This window comes from Chanodichthys erythropterus, chromosome 24 (assembly GCF_024489055.1).
Source record: "Chanodichthys erythropterus isolate Z2021 chromosome 24, ASM2448905v1, whole genome shotgun sequence".
Taxonomy (NCBI): domain Eukaryota; kingdom Metazoa; phylum Chordata; class Actinopteri; order Cypriniformes; family Xenocyprididae; genus Chanodichthys; species Chanodichthys erythropterus.
The window spans coordinates 30,284,752-30,307,865 of record NC_090244.1 but is presented as its reverse complement, the minus strand read 5'-3'; the positions used below and the strand labels follow the sequence as shown (position 1 = coordinate 30,307,865).

The window sequence follows — 23,114 nt, the reverse complement described above, 5'->3', positions numbered from 1 at the left end:
TTATGGAAATTTGGCTGATATCAATAATTATTTACATTTGGAAGCCGATAACTGATATATTGAGCGATAAATACAACAATATGGAAATTTGGCCGATACAGCTAACCGATTATTCTTTATATTTGGAGGCCGATAAATGCACTGATATGGAAATTTGGCAGATACCGCTTATTTTATTTTATTTTTTTACATTTGGAAGCCGATAACAGATATATTCGCTAAAAATGCACTGATACGGAAATTTGGCAGATACAGCTAACCGAGTATTCTTTATATTTGGAAGCTAATAACTGATATATTGGGTAATAAATGAACCGTTATGGAAATTTGGCTGATATCAATAATTCTTTACATTTGGAAGCCGATAACTGATATATTGGACAAAAAATAAATTAACATGGAAATTTGGCAGATGGCATCAAAAATGTTTTATTTGGAAGTCAATAACTGATCTATTGGCCGATAAATGCACCGATATTGAAATTTGTCAGGCACAGCTAACCAATAATTCTTTATATTTGGAAGCTGACAACTGATATTTTGGCTGATAAATTCACTGATATGGAAAACTGACAGATACCAATAATTCTCTATATTTGGAAGCCAATAACTGATATATTGGGCAATAAATCTAAATCTTAATATACATTTTTTTCTGAGCTCAAAAACAAATAGCAAACAAATACAGTGGACAACCATTTTATTTTAAAACCTTAACTGCATAAAACAAGGAAACTGCAGGGAAACATCAAGATCTCTCTATTCCCAAAATCATTTACTAAATGTAGCCTACTTTAGCATGAACTCTTCTAAAGCACATGATCTGCTGATGCGTCTTCAATAAAAAACCCTAATGGCCAGCAGCGTGTTCAACCAGAGGAAATAATCCATCATTTATGAGCTTTAATAACCTAATTTTCTTAATGGACCAATAATACACTGATATATAATGCATTTCTAATGGGTAGCACTGTCAAAGATCAGTTTCAGGAGCCTGTCTTGTTCTGTACATGCATGTAATGATAATTTAGCCGATTCACTCCTCTGTCTGTTATCCCAGCACTCAGTGCTGGAAGATTCAATTTGTATTTGTTTTGTTAATATGTTAATCAAATTGATCTTATGTAGTCCTATTATCGGTCAGGAGCAGAATGGTGTTGAGTGTAGCTGATGTTTGAGGAGTCAGACCTGAGGCAGAGGGCCATGTGTGAGCGTGTGGAGCAGATCAGAGCCTCACAGACACACTGGGACACAGAGAGAGCGACCGCAGACGAGCCCGTCAGCTGCACCCGAGGACACGCGTGTCTGCAGTGATGCAGCTCCACCTGCAGCGCCGCCAAACCCAACACATGAGCGGCGCTCAGAGCCTCGGCCTACAACACACAGCGTTAGACACATGCACACGGAGATAATGATGAAACACACACAATGGACACAATGAATACCTGGTGCTGAAGCAGATCCCACAGTCTGTGTATCAGGGCTGAGACGAGCCATCTGTGACCCAACAGAACCTGCACAAAGACAGCGGGCCACGAACCCTGCCTGAGAACAACATCAACAACACCGTTATTTACTGGAAATGGATTTTAAAACATTTTTTGCACACAATTTTTACTTAACACTCAGAGGTCGGCGGTCACGCCGGCGATACCGCCTTGCTTTTTTTCATATCAGTGTGAAAGAGACTCAAAATACTCTGTCGATGTTGCACATACAATTAAGAGTTATACACCATTTGTCTTCTTTCATTTGTGTTCACTCAGAGTAAAAACTAAATGTTGTGCTTTTTGTAAAATAAAGAAAACTAACATGATGCGTGATCTGTCGTCTCCCTCTGAATGAAGTCCAATCTGATAGTTCTCAGAAAATGAACTGAACTTAGAACTTAGTGAATACTAATCACAAAAAAATGAGACTTATGTGTAAAGAAACGTTGAAATGTCAGGTTTTAAATCGTGTAAGTCAAATCGAAAACTGTTTATGTAATCTGTATGAAAGGAGAGCCATGTCAGAAATCCGTGATTCAGCTCATTATCCGCTAATGCGGCCACGCCCACGGAGCCAGCGCTATTCAGACGCAAATTCAGAGGCAATACATGCATTCATCGTCTCAATCGTGTATTTATTGTCTTGAAAAGTGTTTATCTGCATGTTATAGCCATGATTATAGTGATCTCTCTGGAAGCCTCTGTTAGTTCCTGGAATGTCACATGGTATGCCTCTAATGAGTCAATTGTGGACTAAATGTGCACAGAGCGCCCTCCGGCCTCCGGCTTAGAGGTTTTCGGTACAGGCAGATGATGACGTGTGTGTCGCACCTGTTTGGAGGGCTGATTCTGGAAGCATCCAGCAAACACAAACAGAAGCTCTGCAAGATCAGATTAGCGACCTGAAGGAAAAAGTGAGGCTTTAATAACACATCTATCATCTTTAATGTGAAATTAATCAGATGTGCAGCTCATTCAGAAAACATCCGCAGCCATCAGCTCATCTCATCATCGCTCAGTGATAACAAGCTTTAAAACACATCGGTCAGATTTGGATCTGCTCTGACAGTTTTTTATGATGAGTTTAAATCATCATTAACACATACTGTAACAGTGCGTAATGCATATATTGGCAACTGGAAGAAAGAGATGACTTTAATTGAGGTTTAATTTCATTGATTCACTCATTTCTACCTTTGATTTCCTGTGTTTGGGTCATTGACCTGTAGGACAATAAGAGCGTTTATTGTCTAGATGTTTGCACTGAATTTGTGCCAAACCTAATGACTGATAATGATCATAATGATTCAAAGAAGAAAGATAAGGAGAACAAGATGAGCACAGCTTTAGTCCAATTACACTGCAAAAGCTTCGCCTTTATTGATTAATGTGCATTTACTGCCACTTCTGGAGACTTCCGTCAACCGGCAACGAGCTGTGAATGATTTCTGAAGGATCTGCACACCGACAACAGCTTGAATCTGTGCTCATACGGCAGCGTGTGTTGAATCAGGCGAATCCACGTTCAGCGTGATGACATCACTTCCTGTCTCTTCATCAGGATGCATGTTCCTCAAAGTCAGAGAGATCCTGGACAGCTGAGCGCGAACATCTGGCACGACACGAGAGGGACAGCAGGCTTTGAGTGTGTTTACCGCTGCCAGTGATCAGTGTGTTGAGGTGTGTGTGTGTGTGTGTGTGTGTGTGTGTGTGTGTGTGTGTGTGTGTGTGTTTACCGCCGTCAGCGGTCCCGTCGGTCATCATTCTCTTCAGCTGAAGGAACTTCTCGCGCAGAATCATCTGGTGATCGTCCTCACTGCACTCACCCACACCTAACACACACACACACACACACACACACACACATATATATATACAACTTAATGACACACAACAAACCGCATGGCCTCTTCTCACTTCACACAAGTGTGTCTAACAACATGTCCTGAATCATGTCGAAGCGTTCTGACACTTTCACATACATGTCTTATGAAACTGTGACGAGTTACTCTGGTAAAACGAGTGATTCTTTAATAATGATGTTTAGAGTTACATAATCATATTTCTACTCCAATTCATTTTTTTTAAATAAACATTTAAATCGTGACTGTCATAAGTGATTTATTCAAACATGCATTAAATATTGAAGAACATTAAAAATGATAATGAATATGTAACGGTGCATAGCTATATTTATCAGAATGTTCACTTTTCTAGCTGACTAATGAGTTTATGGTCACTGAATGTGTTTTTCTGAGGTAAATGTGACGTCACGTGACATTGAAGCTGTTTTATTGAGGTTGAAGCACTGATTGAGCGATTACACGAGACATGATACGGATTTCAGTAAGTTGTACTGTATATTTTAACATACCTTCAGATGTTCATGTTTATTTCGCTGTAACTGGTATTAAAGCGGAGGAGAGGATGATCACATGCTTCTCTTTAACTGAGGCGCTAAAGCGATCTGTCACGCCACATTAAACAGCCCCAAAATGGTATTTATTCTTTGAATCTCATAATAAGATGGACGTCATTTGAAATCTGCGACTTTGCTTCATATCAAAAGTAACAACGATTATTGTGATTTATTGGATGGGAGGAGCTACATATTCTGCTCATTCATCAACTGAAAACAGACTAGACTAATCGATTCTTGGGATTTAAGAATCGATATCGGTTCGTAAAAATGAGAATCGATCAAAATCGAGAAATCTGTATTTTTTACCCAGCCCTAGTATAAAGTGCTGTAGAAATAAAGCTGACATGATAATAATGTTTACATTTTTTCAATTTTTACTTCTGTACTTAAAATAAAAAACAAATGGACTGTTTCTAAAGTAAAAACAATGTGATAATCACACCTAATAAAGCTACAGTCAGACCATCATGTAAAAATCTTAAAATGATACCTGTCGCCCTGTTTGATATTTACTCATTTTTATGGTTTCACACCATTTCCTTAAATATGAACCAAATATATGCTTTCGAGAGCACTTTACAACACGGTTCCATTAGATAACATTTATTACTTTATTAATCTATAATGTTGTGTTAATTTCAACATTTAACTAATACAGTACTGAAATCAAAAGTCACACCTGTTAGCATTATTGAATGGATCTGACGAACATGAACTAACAATGAACAGTTGTGTTTTTATTATCTAACATTAACAAAGATTAATAGATATCGGTACAAATGCATTGTTCTCTGTTAATCAATGCATTAACCAATGTTAACTAATACTGTAAAGTGTTCCCAAGACAAACGCTCAGTTGTTCTCTGTAATCTCAGCTGCTTGGTGTGACTGAAGCTGGGAATGTTTTGCAATGACAAAAACACTCATTTGCACACATATGTAGCACAAGTTATAATTTCTTTAAAACTATAATGATTATTTTTGTCTTTTAATCACGGAGGAGACGGACATGACGTGGTGAAGCACCTTGTTTCTGTCGGTACGTCTCTCTCTGACAGGAGTCTGTGTACGACGTGTAGAGGGCGGCCGGGATCTTATCTGCCCTACACATTTAAAACAAACAACAAAACCTTCATATAAAAACTATTTCAAAGAATTACACTGATTTACTTTGCATGCTCTTTACCACAACAGTGTGACACCTACTTCCTCAAGGCCTCAATGAAGGTCATTCTGGCATCTGACTTCACAGGAAGCTGCAATGAAGAAAAGCAGTTCAACATCAAGCAACTCCAGTGCCTTCCCAACATCACCTCCTGCGAGTGTTCAGACGTCTCCCTCAGAGAGCCTGAGTTAACCGGAGCTCACTGTGAGCGACGCTGGAGGTCATGTAGGGAAAACACCGGATATATCGAGACTCAGAGACGTGATACTGACCACACGCGGAGAGAGGAGAGCAGGCAGGAAACGGGACAGGAAATACGGCCTCCTAAAAATACTGAAGACATGGAAAACACCATCAGAATAGAGTTTCAGCAGTGCGAGTGTGTGTGTGTGTGTGTGTGTCTGACAGCACCTGGCCTCTATCACAGTCACTGGGATCTTATTGGTGCTCATGAAGAGAGTTACGGCCTTCTCCACATCCTGCTGCGCTGGACTCTGAAAACACATTGACAAAGTACAGCAGTTTAGTCCCGTCAACAGAGTCTGATTTTTTTACAATTTATTTAAATTATATTCCATTTCTAAAGACAACATTTCAGTTTCAAATCAAATTGATGATCTTTGTAAGAGGCAAACAGAAGCAGCATTCACACGGGACACATGACTTACTTCAGTCGCACCGGCGGAGCCGTTCACCACCTCAAAGATGCTCGTCTCCTCCAGCGACACCTGACACACACACACACACACACACTAGAGTCAGTCCCGCAGAAACACATCCGTTCACTCGGTGAAAGTCAGCAGGGACGCTCTCAGACCTTCAGATCTCTCAGGCGTGTCTTGGCTAGCGTGACGTACTCCTGCAGGAGAGAGCGATACTTTCCTCCGACGTACGGAGGATGCATGACATGAACCTGAAGACGACATCACAGTTTTTGACATTCAAGTACAGTAATTGGTACTTAGAGCGCAGAAACGCTGAGCGTGTGTCTGACCTTCAGATACTGTGGCGGTTCAAAAGGAACCAGATCTGACAGGAACTTCAGGAGAAACACCGTGGACTTCCTGCTTTTAGCGTGAAAGCTGCTAGATCCACCGAGAGACAACTGAAACGGAGAATCAGCGTTAAATTAAGAAAGCACAAGAACATGGGATGTCATTAATTTGAGAGCGTTTGGACACAATGACTGACTTTAAACCAGTCGCTGTAGGAGGGAAAGACGGCGGGTCCCTCGAGAGACGCCTGACGGGCCAGCAGGAACACTGTGATCATCTTCTCCAGGTCGTAGCCGTCGAACGCTGATCTCAGCAGCCTGGACAGCAGATCTGAGCACAGACAGAGGCATGTGTCATGACTCTCTCAGTGTTCATTCATCAGAGGATGAAGATCCTGTACCTGTGAGGAGGCTCTGCGTCTGCGAGTGATGGACCAGCAGATGAGACAGACACGAGAGGATGTGACGCCAGTTCACCTCATGAGTCTCCAAGACCTGCTGCAGCTGATTCAACACACACTCCACACTGAAGACCACACAGATCTGACACACACACACACACACACACACACACACATGTTTGTTTTTGTGAATTGTGGGGACTTTCCATAGACTTCAATGCATTTTACACTGAACAAACTGTACATTCTATCCCCCTACCCTGCCCCTACCCCTAAACCTAACCCTCACAGGAAACTGTGCAAACTTTTACTTTTTCACAAAAACTCATTCTATATGATTTATAAACCCATTTACATTGTGGGGACCGCTGGCTGGTCCCCACGATGTAGGTGAACTCAGGTTTATATTACATCATGGGGACATTTGGTCCCCACAATGTAATATAAACAAAAGCACACACACACACACACACACACAGGTGTTACTCTGGGTCAGATTAGGCAGGAAGAGAAGAGCTTCTTCATGACCATGGGCTGAATTCACTGAAGTTTTCTTCAGTTTCTCAATGAGCTCGTGAAGGTGAATGACACTTAATCAATAAGCTCAGGTTAACCCTCTGGAGTCTGAGGCTGATTTGGGGCCTGGAGAAGTTTTGACATGCTCTGACATTTGTGCTTTTTTCAGTTCTTCATAAACATATTAATGGAAAAAGTGTCATTACACTGTATTCAGCACAAACTAGGCTACTTAAGTCACTGAAATAAGGCCAAAAAAAGTATAGTAAATCTGTGTTCACAAGACTTTAGGGTATTGGAGGTTGTAGACTAGAGTTTTTGCTTCAAAATTATGTAAAAATTATGCTGCCTACTCCTTCATATAAAACAATATATTCATTTAGTTTTTGTAAGACACTTTTTGCCAAGAAACACAGTATGCGAGGAGGCGTGAATCACCACTGAAAATGGGCCATTCTCACCTGAGAAGACAAAAGAATTGGATAGTAATGAGCTGAAATGACTTGCATATTAATGAGGCATTTCAGTCAGGTAGGCTGTGAAAAAAAACCTTCTGTGATGTCTCAAGCTCATCATGATATATGAAACATACAGAAAAATATTATTACAATATAAAGTAATGGTTTTATATTATACTTTAAAATATAATGTATTTCTGTGATGCAAAGAGTCTGAATATAGGCTTTTAGTTTAAAAGCATGCACATTTGGAGAAATATTGGATTCTCATATGCTTATGTCAATTTTCTATACAGAGGAGATATATATATTTAATATTCACTGTCATTACTATGAGCGCTGGTGTTTTCAATTCATACTCGAAGTCAGAGGGCGCTCTCTGTGCATTTTTAGTCCACAAATTCATCTAAAAGAAGAAGAGGATATTCCATGAGTGGAGTTTCCAATTCATACTGCAGCCGGAGGGCGCTAAAGAAACAAAAACTCATCTAAAATTCATCCATAGAAGAAAAGTAAACAGGAACTAACTGTATGTCTTCTAGAGATCGCTAACCAGGACTTTTACATCCAGATAAACACTTTTCAAGACAATAAATACACGATTGAGACGATGAATGCATGTATTGCCTCTGAATTTGCGTCTGAATAGCGCTGGCTCCGTGGGCGTGGCCGCATTAGCGGATAATGAGCTGAATCACAGTCTTCTGACATGGCTCTCTTTTCATACAGATTACATAAACACAGAAGGTCTGTTTTCGATTTGACTTACATGATTTAAAACCTGACATCTTAATGTTTTTTTAGACATAAGTTTAATTTTTCTGTGATTAGTATTCACTAAGTTACAGTTCATTTTCTGAGAATTATCGGATTGGATTTCGTTCAGAGGGAGAGGAGAGATCACGCATCATGTTAGTTTTCTTTATTTAACAAAAAGCACAACATTTTGTTTTTACTTTGAGTGTATATAAATAAAAGAAGACATTCTATAGTTTCAATTGATATATTACTTATGTCTCTATGACAAAAAATGACGGAGTATTTGAAGTCTGTTTTGCTGCAATGTGAAAAAAACTGCAAAACGCGCCGGCGCGTTTTTAGACCTCAGAGTGTTAATAATGAGCTCAAAGTGCATTAAAAGTCATTTACCTTACGGAAGAGAGCCGTCAGTAAGGGAAGGGTTTTAGCAAAGGTCCATTCACTCTGTATAGCGATGGCATCTGACACTACACAAATCACAGTTACACAGCCTTTAAACCGCTATACAGACAATCACAAATCACACAAACCAGTGACTGTCTTCAGGAGTGAGTCATTGAAACACTCACTCAACTGATTCGTTTCTAAAACTCATACTGTAGCAAAACATGTGAAAACTCCCAGAAGTCTCACCTTTAAAGACGGGTTGGTGTGTAAGAACACGCATGAGCGAGTGTGTGAAGAAGCGCTGCAGTGTGTCTTCAGAAACACACACACCGAACACTGAGGCGTCGAACACCTGAACCCTAATCACAACAAACATGTAGATCCATTACAGAGATCACACGGGGGAAACACCAGCCAATACCTCTGAATAATGCAGGAGTCACTCCATCTCAATCCACCACAGCTTCCCAGAATGGATTATTGATTTTCAGAGATTAAATATTAATGCATCTGAAAGCAAAAGTTCGTATGGACGACCAACTCTGAAGTGGATGCAGATTTATTAGCAAAAAATTTATTAAATATTTATCGGTAACCAAAACTCCCAAAATGAAGAGAGTTTTTACTTATTAGTTAAATAAATTAAATCCTGGAAAAGTAAAGTTTGGGTTTTGAAACTTAGGATTTTTTTTTTTTTTTTTTTCACCACAAACTCCCAAGAAACTGGGAACATGGAACTTCAGAAATCAAGAGTTTCAGAGTTGCAGCACTGGAGCTCAGAAGAAGACAAATGTGACTCTTTCAAAAAGCGTAACATAATTGTGTTAAAGGATTAGTTCACTTTCAAATTAAAATTTCCTGATAATTTACTCACCCCCATGTAGGCATGTGACGGTATCAAATTTTCATGTTGCGATTAATTGATGAAGCTTTTATCACGGTATACGGTATTACCATGATATTAAAATAAGTTGCAAAACCATTTTTGTCATAGTTTAACAGGTTTAAGAACTCTTTTTGTAATAAAACAAAATCATCTCTGACTGAAATTTTCAAACAGATTAAAATCAAAAGAATTAGGCTATAAAGAACAACAGATAACACTTTACTCTATTTAATGCATTAACTAAGATTGAGCAATAGCTACATTTGTTACAGAAAGAGTTATTTTGTGTTCATGTTAGTTTAGAAACAAAACTGATCATTGTTAGTTTTATCTCAAGTTATTTTGATTTTAGTAATGTTATTGAATAGTAACTAAGAAATTAACATTAATTAATAATAATTAATACTTTAAAAATATTTTTATTGTCAGTTTAGTGATAATGAATTAACATGTTAACTAATGAAGCTGTATGTTCTCAAAGTTTTACTGAACAATAAATAATCAGAACATTTCTAATCATTAGGGCATGTTGTAGTCCAGATTAAAATATAAAAATGTTTAGGTTTGAAAATACATATCCTATTAAGTCTTTTTTAAGTATTCAGTATTTGGTGCTGTGATGAACAACACTGAGATTACAAAAAATGAATGACTGTTTGAAGCATTTTAAAAACTTCACTAGAGCAGTTACTTTGTTTGTGCGGTTTCCGTGGTAACCGCTGCACGCTGCTGTTCCATCAGCGCCCTCTGCTGTCAGAGAGTGAACGCGCACTTTCATTCAGCTCGTCTCCTTCACTGGTTCCGCCATGTGCTTCTCGTGCACGTTGGGATTGTTTACATCTGAGCGCGTGTCCTTTTGACACAGAATACAGCGGTGTTGTGCATTTTATACGATTGATGGGTAAAGTATTCTTAATTGTCTTATAAAAAAATAATAATTGGTAATAAATTATTATTTACGGTATTCTAAAGTGCCGACGATTACAAGATCGTGCATATTCATTATCGCGATTTATTGCATTACCGAATATCGGCACAAGTCTACCCCCATGTCATCCAAGTTCATGTCCTTCTTTCTTCAGTCCAAAAGAAATGAAGGTTTTTGATGAAAACATTCCAGGATTTTTCTCCTTATAGTGGACTTCAATGGACTCCAAACGGTTGAAGGTCAAAATTACAGTTTCAGTGCAGCTTTAAAGGGCTTTAAACGATTCCAGACTAAGAGTCTAATCTAGAGAAACCATCAGTCATTTTCTAAAAAAAATTACTTTAATCATAAATGCTCATCTTGAACTAACTCTCTTCTTCTTCTTCTCTATTTGAATTCCACCAGTGTAGACACTGCTAAAAGTATTACTGCCCTCCACAGGTCAAAGTTTGAACTACTTGTTATATACTTGCACTAGCATATTGTATATGACAATTTTGTTCAAACTTTAGTTCAAACTATTTCAGAGCTAGTTCAAGATGAACATTTATGGTTAAAATGTATATATTTTTTTTTTTTTTCTTTTTTAGAAAATGAGCGATGGTTTCTCTAGATGAGACTCTTATTCCTCGTCTGGGATCATGTAGAGCTCTTTGAAGCTGCACTGAAACTGACATTTGGACCTTCAACCCGTTGAACCCCAGTGAAGTCCACTATATGGAGAAAAATCCTGGAATGATTTCATCAAAAACCTTCATTTCTTTTCGACTGAAGGAAGAAAGACATGAACATCTTGGATGACATGGAGGAGAGTAAATTATCAGGAAAAGTGTATTTAAAAGTGGACTAATCCTTTAAAAACGAAAAACAAAAAGAAAAATACATTACTTTCGAAACATAGCCACACCCGAATTCTTAAAATATCTCAGCAACAAATTATAACGAAGATAAAAAAAACAGTTTGATTTGACATGGAATGAGCCGTAATCATTGATCACCTCCAATCCTCCGACCTTCACCTTCACTGAACTATTGCTGACTTGATATTTACCAGAGCGCAGCGGCTGACGCCTCAGAGCGTCTCTCACTCACTGAATCCAGCAGCCCTGAGCAGAAAACACATCATTACTATCATACAGCTCATAACAGGTGCAGGGAAAACCATTATACACTCATTGTTTTATAATATTCACTGAAAATATCACACACTACAGGACTCTACAGGACACAAACAGACTTACAGGACATCATGGCGTCCAGAACCGAGCCGCAGGTCTCAGAGAGTTTGTGACTGGAGTCTTCAAAGGCCCTCCGCACCAGGACACACACGACAGCTGAACACAACAACACAACCTCACTGCAGCTCGGCATGATGGGAAACACAACCAGCTGGTTTTGGACCTTTATTAATTAAACGTCACCCCTTTTATCTTTAGCAAGTACACAGTATTTTGTTTCCTATGTTGCTTTGCACTATTTTCAATAGTTACGGTTTATCTGTATATTTATATGCAGTGCTTTGGCATTTCTAATGATGAAGCACACTAAACAGGTGATGTGCGACGGAGAGGAGGAAACTTCTTACTGGAGAGAATCTGATGTTGCATGTGTTGCTCATCCGCTGCAGTAGTCATGGAAACACATAAAGCTTTGAGCTGATCCGTGATCCACGAGGTCACAGCTGCTGCATCTCTGAACACGACATCAGAAACATCACATGATCAGCCTGCGGAGTGACTGCCGGCCGCGCACACGTGTGTAGGTGATGTCATGACTGATACCTGTCCAGCATGAAGTCCAGCGTGAGGATGCTGTGTGTGTGCAGATGATACGTCAGCTCCAGCACAGGCTGTGTGAGCGCACAGAAAAACAGATTTAACCTCATTCATGTTACCACTGCATCTGCGACAGTAATGTCAACTTTTACACACACACCTGCAGCTTCCAGTATTCCTGCCAGAAGAGTTCAGGGCTGAATATCCCAGCAGACATCAGCGCTCGAGCGGACTTCACTAGCGCACACACGTCAGTCTGAGAATGATAAACATGAATGCATGAATATATCCATCAGGATCTCAAACGAGTGTATCAGACTGTCCTTCACACAACATACTCTCTGTTCTGCGCTCAGCAGCACACGATGTGTGTTAGTGTCCGTGATCAGATCCCGGATGTTTCCGGACAAAACTCTGACGGCCAGCAGCCCGACCGGAACCTGCATCTGCTCCGATCGCCTCCGCAGCTCGTCCTCTGATCAAGACAAGCATCACAAACACTGATGTTCACATCATGAAGCTCTGCTAGTGCGTGACGACTGAAGGCATCTCACCCAGAACAGACGTCTGGATGTCTGCGTTGAGCCGCATCGCTTCCCATCCGTCACAGCTGGCGTCTCGGGCCTCACCGTGTGACTGTGAATGACAGAATGAATCAGTTCTGTTGAACGATATTGGTGCGCCGGCGCCGGTCTCAGACTCACTGTGATCTCCAGCAGCAGCGCAGACGGGTTCTGGTGTCTAGTCAGCAGATCCACACAGGACTCCTGCAGCCGCTGCTCGTCTCCTCTGCGTCTCTTCAGAGATCTGTGCGCTGCTGGACAAACAAATCAACCAACAGTCACTTCACATTCACTCACTGCGTCGCTGAACGCGCTGGAGAAACAGCTGATGATCGTGATGATAACTACATGTGTGTCTGTGTAAATAAATACAGGGATATATGAAAACCCGTTTCTGACGCACGAGAAAACAAAATCAGGCATTGGTGAATCTTAGTGATTATCACATGACATGAGAATGAGATTAAAACATCAAAAATATGACTTTTGAGTTTCAACTTTTTAAATGTAATAATGCCAGTATATTATAATTTTGACTTTTCACCCATATATATGGCTTCGTATCCTATGTCATAATTTCAGCTTTTTAATGTAATAATCTCATAAACTCATAAATAAATATGCCTTTAATTGTCAACTTCTAATTTTATGTCACAGTCATTACTTTTTAATGTAATAACTATGAGTTAGTATGTCAACTTTTCATCCATAAATATGGCTTTGTATGTCATACTTTCGAGTTTTTAATTATATATTTTATATGATATTACATTTTTTTAATTTAATATCATAATTTCGGCTTTTCATCTAGTAAATATGACTTTATATGTCATAACTTTTACATTTATGTCAGTTATGAATTTTTAAATGTAAAAATTATGACTTAGTATGTCATAGTTTTCACTTGTCATCCCATAAATATGACTTTATATGTCATAACTTCAATTTGGTATATCATAATTTCAACTTTTCATCCATAAATATGGCTTTGTATGTCTTACCTTCGATTTTTTTAATGTAATATCATGATTTCATCTAGTAAATATCACCTATAACTATTACTTTTATGTAGTTATGACTTTTTTTATGTAATAATTATAAGTTAGTATATCATAATTGACATTTCATCTCATAAATATGGCTAATATGTAAATTTCAACTTTTTGTCCATAAATATGGCTTTGTATGTCGTACTTTCAACTTTTTAACGTAATATCATGACTTTTCATCTAGTAAATATGACTTTATATGTCATAACTTCAATTTGGTATATCATAATTTCAACTTTTCATCCATAAATATGGCTTTGTATGTCTTACCTTCGATTTTTTTAATGTAATATCATGATTTCATCTAGTAAATATCACCTATAACTATTACTTTTATGTAGTTATGACTTTTTTTATGTAATAATTATAAGTTAGTATATCATAATTTTGACATTTCATCTCATAAATATGGCTAATATGTAAATTTCAACTTTTTGTCCATAAATATGGCTTTGTATGTCGTACTTTCAACTTTTTAACGTAATATCATGACTTTTCATCTAGTAAATGACTTTATATGTCATAACCTTTACATTTATGTCAGTTATGACTTTTTTGACTTGTCATCCATAAATATGACTTTGTATGTCGTACTTTCGACTTTTTAATGTAATATCATGAATTTTCACCTAGTAAACCGAGTTTATATGTCATAACTTTTACATTTCTGTCAGTTATGTCGACTTTGATCTCATAAACATGAGTTCAGTGTGTCATAATGTCGACAGTTTGAGAGATGATGGTGGTTTATCGCCGGATGATCGTGTCTCACCGAGCAGAGCAGTGATGGAGCAGGAGTGTGTCGGCCGCTCCGTGTCTGATGTGGCGCTGAACATGCTGAGATAATCTCACTCGATCCCCGCGCAGTAACACTACACACTAAACACACACTAAACATACTCGAGTAGAGCAGACATGTTCCTCCTCTGACCCGCGCAAACCCGCGCGCTCGCGATAGAGCGGCCAGCAGCCAATAGCTATGAGCGCCTATGTCGTCAGCCAATCACAGGAGCCACAGAGCGAGCGTCACCACAGCGCCACAGAGTCCTGACGTTTACTTATATAATATAAAATAAAAAGTGTTCATAAGAGTTAATGCAGTCTCTCTGTGAAGCCAAACATACTGTTTCACTTCATATTGTTTACAATAATGGTCTACTTTTGGCTAGTACAGTATTGGGTAAAGTAACTTGTTTATATTATTATATAGATGTTATATTACCACAGCAAATATAGAATTATCACAACAAATGAAACCAAGTACTTTACTATAGTATGGTTCAAAAACACTTACTATAAATTACTATAGTATTTTTTAATTGGTAAGATGGGCTAAAATCACATTCATAAGACGGGCCAGTTGTATAAACACAGCCATAAAGTTCAGACAGTGTCTTAAAGGGTTAGTTCACCCAAAAATGAAAATAATGTCATTTATTATCATCCTCATGTCGTTCCACACCCGTAAGACATTCATTCATCTTCAGAACACAAATTAAGATATTTTTGATGAAATCCGATGGCTCAGTGAGGCCTGCATAACCAGCAATGCCATTTCCTCTCTCAAGATCCATTAATGTACTAAAAACATATTTAAATCAGTTCATGTGAGTACAGTGGTTCAATATTAATATTATAAAGCCACGAGAATATTTTTGGTGCGCCAAAAAAACAAACAGAATAAAATACTGACTTACTGGGGTAAGATGAGCCACTCCCTGTATCTTGGCACCCGCACCATTTTATTGTCATGTGATCATATATTTTAGAACCACCCATCATTTGTGCCAGACTGTGAAAAGGAGAAGTGGGGAGGAGTGGAAGTCGCTTGTTTACTTTAAAAACTGTTTTTGGCTTGTCAAAGTCAGATTTTAACATAACATGGCTGATTCATCAAAGCAAATCTGTCTAAAAATATTTATGATGCATATTGGTGATTTAGCAACGTATTAAACCATGCAAGTCATTTAGCTAAATATTACTCTGAGTTGGTAAGCTAGCTTTTCCTAAAATGGCAGCTATGGGGCAAAGTGAGCCAATGCTGTGGGGTAAATTGAGCCAGCGTTTTAATTTACCCCACCATAAGGCACTGAATTTAAGTTAAATGTGAAGTATAAACTGGTGTCATTTCAATGTAACATTACACAACTGGTTTAGTTTATCTTTATTTTCGAGTTTATTTGATAGGAATAATGTACAATTACACCAAATCCTTCTCTGATACGAACCAGAGGATGTTTAATCATATATATCTTTCTACCTGTAGTCTCTAACGGCCTAACATGGTCGACATTGCAGAAAAACTTCCTTTTGACTAAAATGTTTATTAGTTTCAGTGACATTTATTCATTCTAATTTAGTTTTTATTTAATTTTATTCAACAAACTCCCTGTTTAGTCTGTTTATGAGAAGGCTGAATCTTTGATGTTCAACATATTGTTTCAGAAATGCAAACAATTAAACATAATGAAATTTCAACTTCATTTGGTTGGTTTTATGTTGTTTAATTTAGCTTTAAAAAATAAATATTTGTAAAATATTTATACGCGAAATATTTGTAAAAGGACATTTGATTATTAAATTAGTTTTTAAAATAGGAACATAATCTTTAAAATTCCATAGATTTGATTCAGTTAGATGGTCAGTTTACACCCACCTTCTGACTCGGCTCAACTTACCCCCAACCTGGGGTAAATTGAGCCAGAGGAACACTTTTTTTTAAGAAGCCATATTTTTAAAGCCCTTTGTCATAGATGTATTCTGATCATTTAAAATGATAGGAAACATCCTGAAATTACTTTAAATATTTTCATTGTACTTCTTCCTCATTTTACCTTACCTTGAGGACCACATAAGGAAAAATGGCTCATCTTACCCCACTCTCCCCCTATTGTTGAAAAGTCTTTTTTTTTTTTTTTTTTTTTTTGGCACAAAATATATAATCATCACATAATAATATTAATATTGAACCACTGTACTCACATGAACTGATTTAAAATGGATCTTGAGAGAGGAAATGTCATTGCTGGCTATGCAGGCCTCACTGAGACATCGGATTTCATCAAAAATATCGCAATTTTCTTTCCGAAGATGAATGAAGGTCTTACAGGTGTGGAACGGCATGAGTAATTAATGACATTATTTTCATTTTTGGGCAAACTAACCCTTTAAGAACTAGTATGACCAATCAGCAGTTAGTTATGGGTAATCAGTCTTACTTTTTAATATCAAACCAGACCAATCTATGGTTTTATGTAACTGACCTAAAAAATTATGAACATTGGATGACTAAATTTTAGGCTAAGTGTGGTCTTAGTGGTTTATGCAACCTGCCCCAGGGGTTTTGAGTTCAAACCAGTTCTGATGAAATATTTATGTGCATTATTGTCATCACTTCAGAAAAACATCTCATGATGGATTTTTATATTGCCCTTGTGACGTGTGATGTTTGTACTGTGATCTACCCTTGTTTATCTGAAAATATATATATTCTTATTAAAATAAACAAATTAAACAAAGCTGTTTGTTCAAGCTTCACACACGTGTAATGCTGTTTATCATTAAAATAAGCAATCACAGTAAGCAGTCAGAAGAGCACTCAAACTCGTTTTAGACATGTTTGACACACTGCAAAACAAATGCATCCGTTAGGAACAAACAACAGCTGTTTATTTGCTGATGGCGTAATCCTGGAATCAGATCAATAGAAAACCCAATGCATCAGAGCGATATCACTGTAAACGAGCAGAAGAGCAAAAACCACTGGAGTAAAGATCAACCGCATGCAGAGCTGCAAGAGACCGTTCGTCCAAACATCAACACTCGCCCGCTGATCTTCTGAGGAACATCAGAGAAGATACATGAAGAACACTGTTTTTGTCCAGTCAATCAGTTCAAGCTGCACAAGGACATATAAAGGTAGAATATAAAAATAATCCTTACAACTCCAGCGCTTTAATCTACACCCAACCCTCATGTCTCTGTGGAGCTTGACACTTTGGACCCCATTGACTTTCACTGTATGGACAAAAACAGCTCAGACATCTCCTCTGTTCCACAGAAGAAAAGACACGAACATGAGTAAATGACGACACTGAACTATTCCTTCAAAGGAAGATGTTCGTCGTGTATTCAAACGAGAGGGCGATGATTCTCAAAGCCATTCGTAACACCTGAGGAAACATGTTTCAGTGGAGAACTCAGGGCAAGGGTTAACACCGATCGCTGTTCTGATGTTAACAAAAATACCTGGTTATACTTCATTTTACAGTGCCGTAGTTACATTGTAATTACTCAAATAAGTACTTACTATAGAGTTACAGTTTGGGTTAGAGTTTGGTTTAGGGTTAGTTACATGTAATTATGCATAATTTACTGTTATTACTAAATAAGTACATGTAGTAACATGGAACTACGGCACTGTAAAATGAAGTGTTACCAAATACTTTCATACAGACAGCATAATATAACACATTTTAGAAACGTGAAGTCTGTTTTTAAAAGACAAGTTCACTTTAAAGTGAAAATTAGCCCAAGCCGTACTCACCCTCAAGCCATCCATATGACTTTCTTCTTTCTGATGAACACAATCTGAGTAATATTAATAAATATACTGGCACTTCTGAGCTTGCGTCAGGATATTTATTAAAATAACTCTGATTGTGTTCATCAGAAAGAAGAAAGTCATATACACCTAGGATGGCTTGAGGGTGAGTACGGCTTGGGCTAATTTTCATCTGAAAGTGAACCAATCCTTTAACTCGCATAAGAAACATTTTTCAGGTGTGATTGACGAGAGCAACCCTTGACCTCTGCAGTCATGATCAAATACGTTTCAAGGCGCTAATACCAAAAGACACCGGTTTGTCTTGTCAAAAAGCATTTAATCACATGTCACCATTGCGCATGGTTCAATCACATGAACAATCGACAGCAACATCTTCTGTAAACAGGGTACAAACAAACCATCTGAATTACAAAATAACAAACAGCAAAATTACTTAGAAAAATATCTCATATATCTTCCATAAACACTGTCATTGTAATGCACGTAAGATTAAAATCTGATTAAAAAAGGCTGAAATTAACGAGCGAAGGCCTTTGGTTGAGATACGTCCGCAGACCGGGTCCGTTCTGGCAGTAATGTTTGGCAGCGATTGGCTTGGAGTTGGCGATCAGGCGACGGTTCGCGAGGCGGACGGCAGGCACAGGCGTCGGTGGGCGAAGTGCACGAGGACCAGCAGGAGCATCTCTGACGTGCTGCTGAGGGCCACGATGAAGGGCGCCTGCGAGGCGTAGTCCGCCTCGGCCCGCTGGAACGACAGCTGCATGACGGCCAGCGCCAGGAGACTGTTCTGCACGCCCACCTCGATACTGACCGTCTTCCTCTGCGGCACCGCCAGCCCCGCTAGCCGCGCCATTACGAACCCCAGCAGCAGCCCGAAGATGGGCACGGTCACGCCCGCCGCTACGATCGGGGCGCGCACGTTGGCCAGGATGGAGGAGCCCATCTGATAGGCCATGAAGATCCCTCCCACGATGAGCACGAAGCTGAAGGGGCGGATGAGGGCGAGCAGGACGCGGGTGACGGCGGGCAGCCGCAGCTTCACCAGCATGCCCAGCGAGATGGGGATGGCGATGAAGAGCAGCGTGCCGAGGATCTTGACGAAGGGCACGTGGAGAGCGGCGTGGACGCCCAGCAGCCAGCCGTAGAAGGCCGAGGACAGCGGCATGGCTGCGGTCGCGACCACGGTGGAGATGAGAGTCATGCTAATGGCCAGGGTGACGTCTCCGCCTAGCAGCAGGCTGTACAGGTACCCGCCGCCGCCGCCCGGAGCCGAGCAGGTGATGACCAGGCCCAGCGACAGCGCCTTGGGAAGCGCCGCCAGCCGGGACAGGCCGTATGCGTAGAGCGGCATTATGAGGAACTGTCCCACTACGCCCAGCAGCAATGGCACCGGCCTCTTGAGCAGAGCCGTCAACACCTCCACCTCCACCTTACAGCCGAACGCGCACTTGTTGATGAAGATCAGCGGCAGCAGCGCGAAGAGGATCGGGTTCTCCGAGAAGTGCGTCAGCCCGCCGGACTCCAGGAGCCGGGCGGCCGGGTCGTCAACGCTGCCCGCCGCCACCCTGATGGAGTAATCGCTCCGCTCCTCGATGAGAACCGGCTCCGAGTCGCTGTCCAGATCCAGCAGCTGGATGAGCAACGGAGCCGTTCCCGGAACCCCCGAGCGGATGCTGATTACGTAGCTGCTCGCGGCACCCGTCCGCCCGCCGTCCGTCACGTTGAGGATGGAGATGACGTCCGGGTCCAGAGACCTCACCCGAACCGTCTGTTTCAGGCTCTCGCGACCCTTCCGGCCTCCAGAGCTGCGATACCCGCTGGAAATCACGATCACGCCACGCGTTTTCTGCGGAAACTCAAACTCCCGTGAGGAGCCGTCGCCAATGTGAAGGTACTGAACCGGGTTCTGCTTCTGATCGAGATGATCCGGATCTTCTGCTCGAGCGATTAACAGCAGACAGCTCAACACGAGCACTGTCTTCATGTCTCCACCACACGCACCGCTGAAAGCCTCTCATACAATCATCAGTGGATATTTCTCCTCAGACTGACACGGACAACATATTAAATCCTCACAGATCTGGTCACGATCACAAAGATCCGATTCACGGTCATCTCATGACGGCTAACACCGGAATTCACTCGGAAATATCCAGCACGACGTTATTTCCGTGTATTAATATTTGTCATCCGTGAGTGTCCTCGTCATTTTTACTCGTTTCTGTCGCTTTATTTTACTCTCGTCATCTTGCTGGAGATTCCGGTCTGAGCAGCTCGAGCGGTTACTATGGGCGACTCCCTGTAGAAAAGAGAGAAGCGGAAGAATGGAAAACGCCGTTTAAAAGTGGGCGGGGTTTAGTGATGCGGACGCCGTCTCTGATTGGTCAGGTACGATTAGTTTACATAAAAACGTTAATTTTTTTACTTTTCGTTGCGTATTTACAATTCATTCGTCTGTTAACGTCATTATTCAATTGTCCAGACCGCAGCTAAAACGGTATGTAGACGGCGTTGGTCACGTGTCACCAGTTTCTTTATTCAACGCTGCAAGGATGGACCAATCACAGCGGTTTGTGATTACATTTCGAGGCGTTTTATTCGATCATTTCAGAGAGACTGCAGAAGCGGGTTTACATTTAAGTATCAGGTACCATTCCTTGAAACTGGCACATCTAAACAATCATAATTTCATTATACAAACATCTCCGGTGAAGAATAAACGTCCGTTCTCGTGTGAATGAGACTGAGGTAAGGAATGGGATTTCTGAGCAGCGCAGCGCCTCCTGCTGGAGTAAACTATGGACACCGACACCGGACCGAGTCCTTTCCGCCCAATAAATCTCCTCAGAAAACACGGAAACTCCGGCTCGTGATCCTACGGAAGCCGATCGTGGACTAACCTCAAAAACAATATTACCATAATACGCTTTAGGGATGTCGAAATATGCTGCGATGCTTCAGAATACTACAGAAATACTGTAGAAACCAAACTGAATGTATTTGCCGCCAGTCAGACACTGATATTTTTATTAACATTTTACTCTTTCAACACTCATGTATGATTGTGCAATCATTACTGTTGACATGCCTGTAAATCACTCATTTTTAATCGTCTTAAAGGTCAAAATTGCGCCACCTGTCTATTACTCACTTCTTGATTATTCATTTTAAAACGCATTTGATTTCAAGTCGAATATGTGTAGAACAGATTATATACACTGCCGTGCACTTATTTTTAGATTTATTTGAAATAAATTAATACTTTTATCCAACAAGGACAAATCAAAAGTGACTCTTCTTTATCATAACATTTCATATCATATTATTTAACAAACATTTTTCTTGAGTATCAAATCATCATATTAGAATGATTTCTGAAGGATCATGTGACACTGAAGACTGGAGTAATGTTGAGCTTTGATCACAGGAATAAATTACACTTTACTACATACATAAAAAAACAGCTGTTTTATACCATAATAATATTTAACTGTTTTTACAGTATTTTTGATCAAATAAATGCAGCTTTGATGAGTAGAAGAGGCTTCTTTATTTAACCCTTATAGGGTCTTTTTAGTCTTTGGGGTCTCCAGAGACTCCAGGCAACAAAATGTAATTTTGTAACAAAGTAATTGTTTTTAAAAAAACAAACAAAAAAAAAAAAACAAATGTAATTTTACTCTGTTTATTGCTTCATATTTGTGCAGTTTTTGGAGGATTTATCATATCTTTTAAATTTATATAAATAAACATTTTGTTGAGTAGGTTTGCATACAAAAACAGCTTTTTATGTAAAATTCACTTCCTAAAAGACCCACATTTCTAACTTTCATTCATGGGGATAACATGGATAATTTGACATGGTTTAGTGTAAGATTTTTGTCCATCTTTTGGAAAATGCAGTTTTACAAGTAAAAAATGATCACTTTATCCAGTAGATGGCAGCAGAGCTCCACTATTTGCTGTTTGACTGACTGAAAGACTCTTTTCACAAGTATTTTCAGCTGGATTCATATCTAAATATTATGAAACCACAATGATGACAATAAAAGCTACTTTTTGTAAAAGTTCAGTTATTTTGTAATGAAAAAATCATTTTTTCAATATTGTTACATTATGATGAGACCCCACTTAGAAAATGGACAAAATTCATCCTCAAAATCAACATTGAAAAACTTTTTTTTTCAGAACAAAAAAAAAATGCTAAACTTTTACAAAAAGTATCTTTTATTGTCATAATTGTGATTTAATAATATTTAGATAAAAATACAATTGAAAAAAACTTGTGAAAAGATGTCTTTCAGTCAGTCAGACAGCAAATAGTGGAGCTCTGCTGCCATCTACTGGATAAAGTGATAATTTCTTTACTTTTAAAACTGCATTTTCCAAAAGATGGGCAAAAATCTCACACTAAACCATGTCAAATTATCCATGTTATCTCCATGAATGAAAGTTAGAAATGTCGGTCTTTTATAAAGTTAATTTTACATAAAAAGTTGTTTTTGTATAAAAACCTAATTATATAAATTTTAAAAATATGATAAATCCTCCAAAAACTTCACAAATGTGGAGTAAAAACATTAATAAACAGAGTAAAATTACATTTGGTGTTTTTTTTTTTTTTTTGTTACAAAAAGACATTTTGTTGGCTGGGCTCTCTGGAGACCCAGAAGACCCTGAGTGTGCTTCCCAAACGAAGAGCGCACAAGAGTTAAAGAAAAGTGTGCAACTTCATCCACTGATGACAAAAACAC

General features: G+C 39.2%; 2 protein-coding genes across 5 annotated transcripts in view; both read right to left on the bottom strand.

Moving 5' to 3' along the window:
- The window catches only part of LOC137014874 (Fanconi anemia group A protein), a 35,744-nt gene extending 20,837 nt beyond the window's left edge, over positions 1-14,907 (bottom strand). The window contains exons 1-25 of one of the 4 annotated variants that reach the window (XM_067379390.1): positions 14,566-14,907; positions 12,886-12,995; positions 12,736-12,817; positions 12,520-12,656; positions 12,342-12,437; positions 12,188-12,255; positions 11,992-12,098; positions 11,648-11,740; positions 11,458-11,512; positions 8,839-8,951; positions 8,596-8,672; positions 6,473-6,614; positions 6,269-6,402; positions 6,072-6,182; positions 5,895-5,990; positions 5,746-5,805; positions 5,489-5,571; positions 5,350-5,410; positions 5,119-5,168; positions 4,939-5,015; positions 3,227-3,322; positions 2,984-3,102; positions 2,322-2,392; positions 1,446-1,545; positions 1,189-1,373 (exon numbers count right to left, since the gene is read on the bottom strand). In XM_067379390.1, the coding sequence (XP_067235491.1) occupies positions 1,189-1,373; positions 1,446-1,545; positions 2,322-2,392; positions 2,984-3,102; positions 3,227-3,322; positions 4,939-5,015; positions 5,119-5,168; positions 5,350-5,410; positions 5,489-5,571; positions 5,746-5,805; positions 5,895-5,990; positions 6,072-6,182; positions 6,269-6,402; positions 6,473-6,614; positions 8,596-8,672; positions 8,839-8,951; positions 11,458-11,512; positions 11,648-11,740; positions 11,992-12,098; positions 12,188-12,255; positions 12,342-12,437; positions 12,520-12,656; positions 12,736-12,817; positions 12,886-12,995; positions 14,566-14,629 (2,387 nt within the window). In that variant the 5' untranslated portion in view covers positions 14,630-14,907. Of the gene's footprint in view, positions 1-1,188; positions 1,374-1,445; positions 1,546-2,321; positions 2,393-2,983; positions 3,103-3,226; positions 3,323-4,938; positions 5,016-5,118; positions 5,169-5,349; positions 5,411-5,488; positions 5,572-5,745; positions 5,806-5,894; positions 5,991-6,071; positions 6,183-6,268; positions 6,403-6,472; positions 6,615-8,595; positions 8,673-8,838; positions 8,952-11,457; positions 11,513-11,647; positions 11,741-11,991; positions 12,099-12,187; positions 12,256-12,341; positions 12,438-12,519; positions 12,657-12,735; positions 12,818-12,885; positions 12,999-14,565 lie in introns of all 4 variants that reach the window. The other 3 variants (XM_067379389.1, XM_067379387.1, XM_067379388.1) reach the window with 3 other exon arrangements.
- A 3,617-nt stretch (positions 14,908-18,524) lies between these two features.
- slc10a3 (solute carrier family 10 member 3) lies at positions 18,525-20,674 on the bottom strand. Its single transcript, XM_067379372.1, has one exon. It carries the CDS (start codon positions 20,342-20,344, stop codon positions 18,968-18,970), a length of 1,377 nt encoding a protein of 458 aa, XP_067235473.1. The 5' UTR covers positions 20,345-20,674; the 3' UTR covers positions 18,525-18,967.
- Between the last annotated feature and the right edge of the window lie 2,440 nt (positions 20,675-23,114).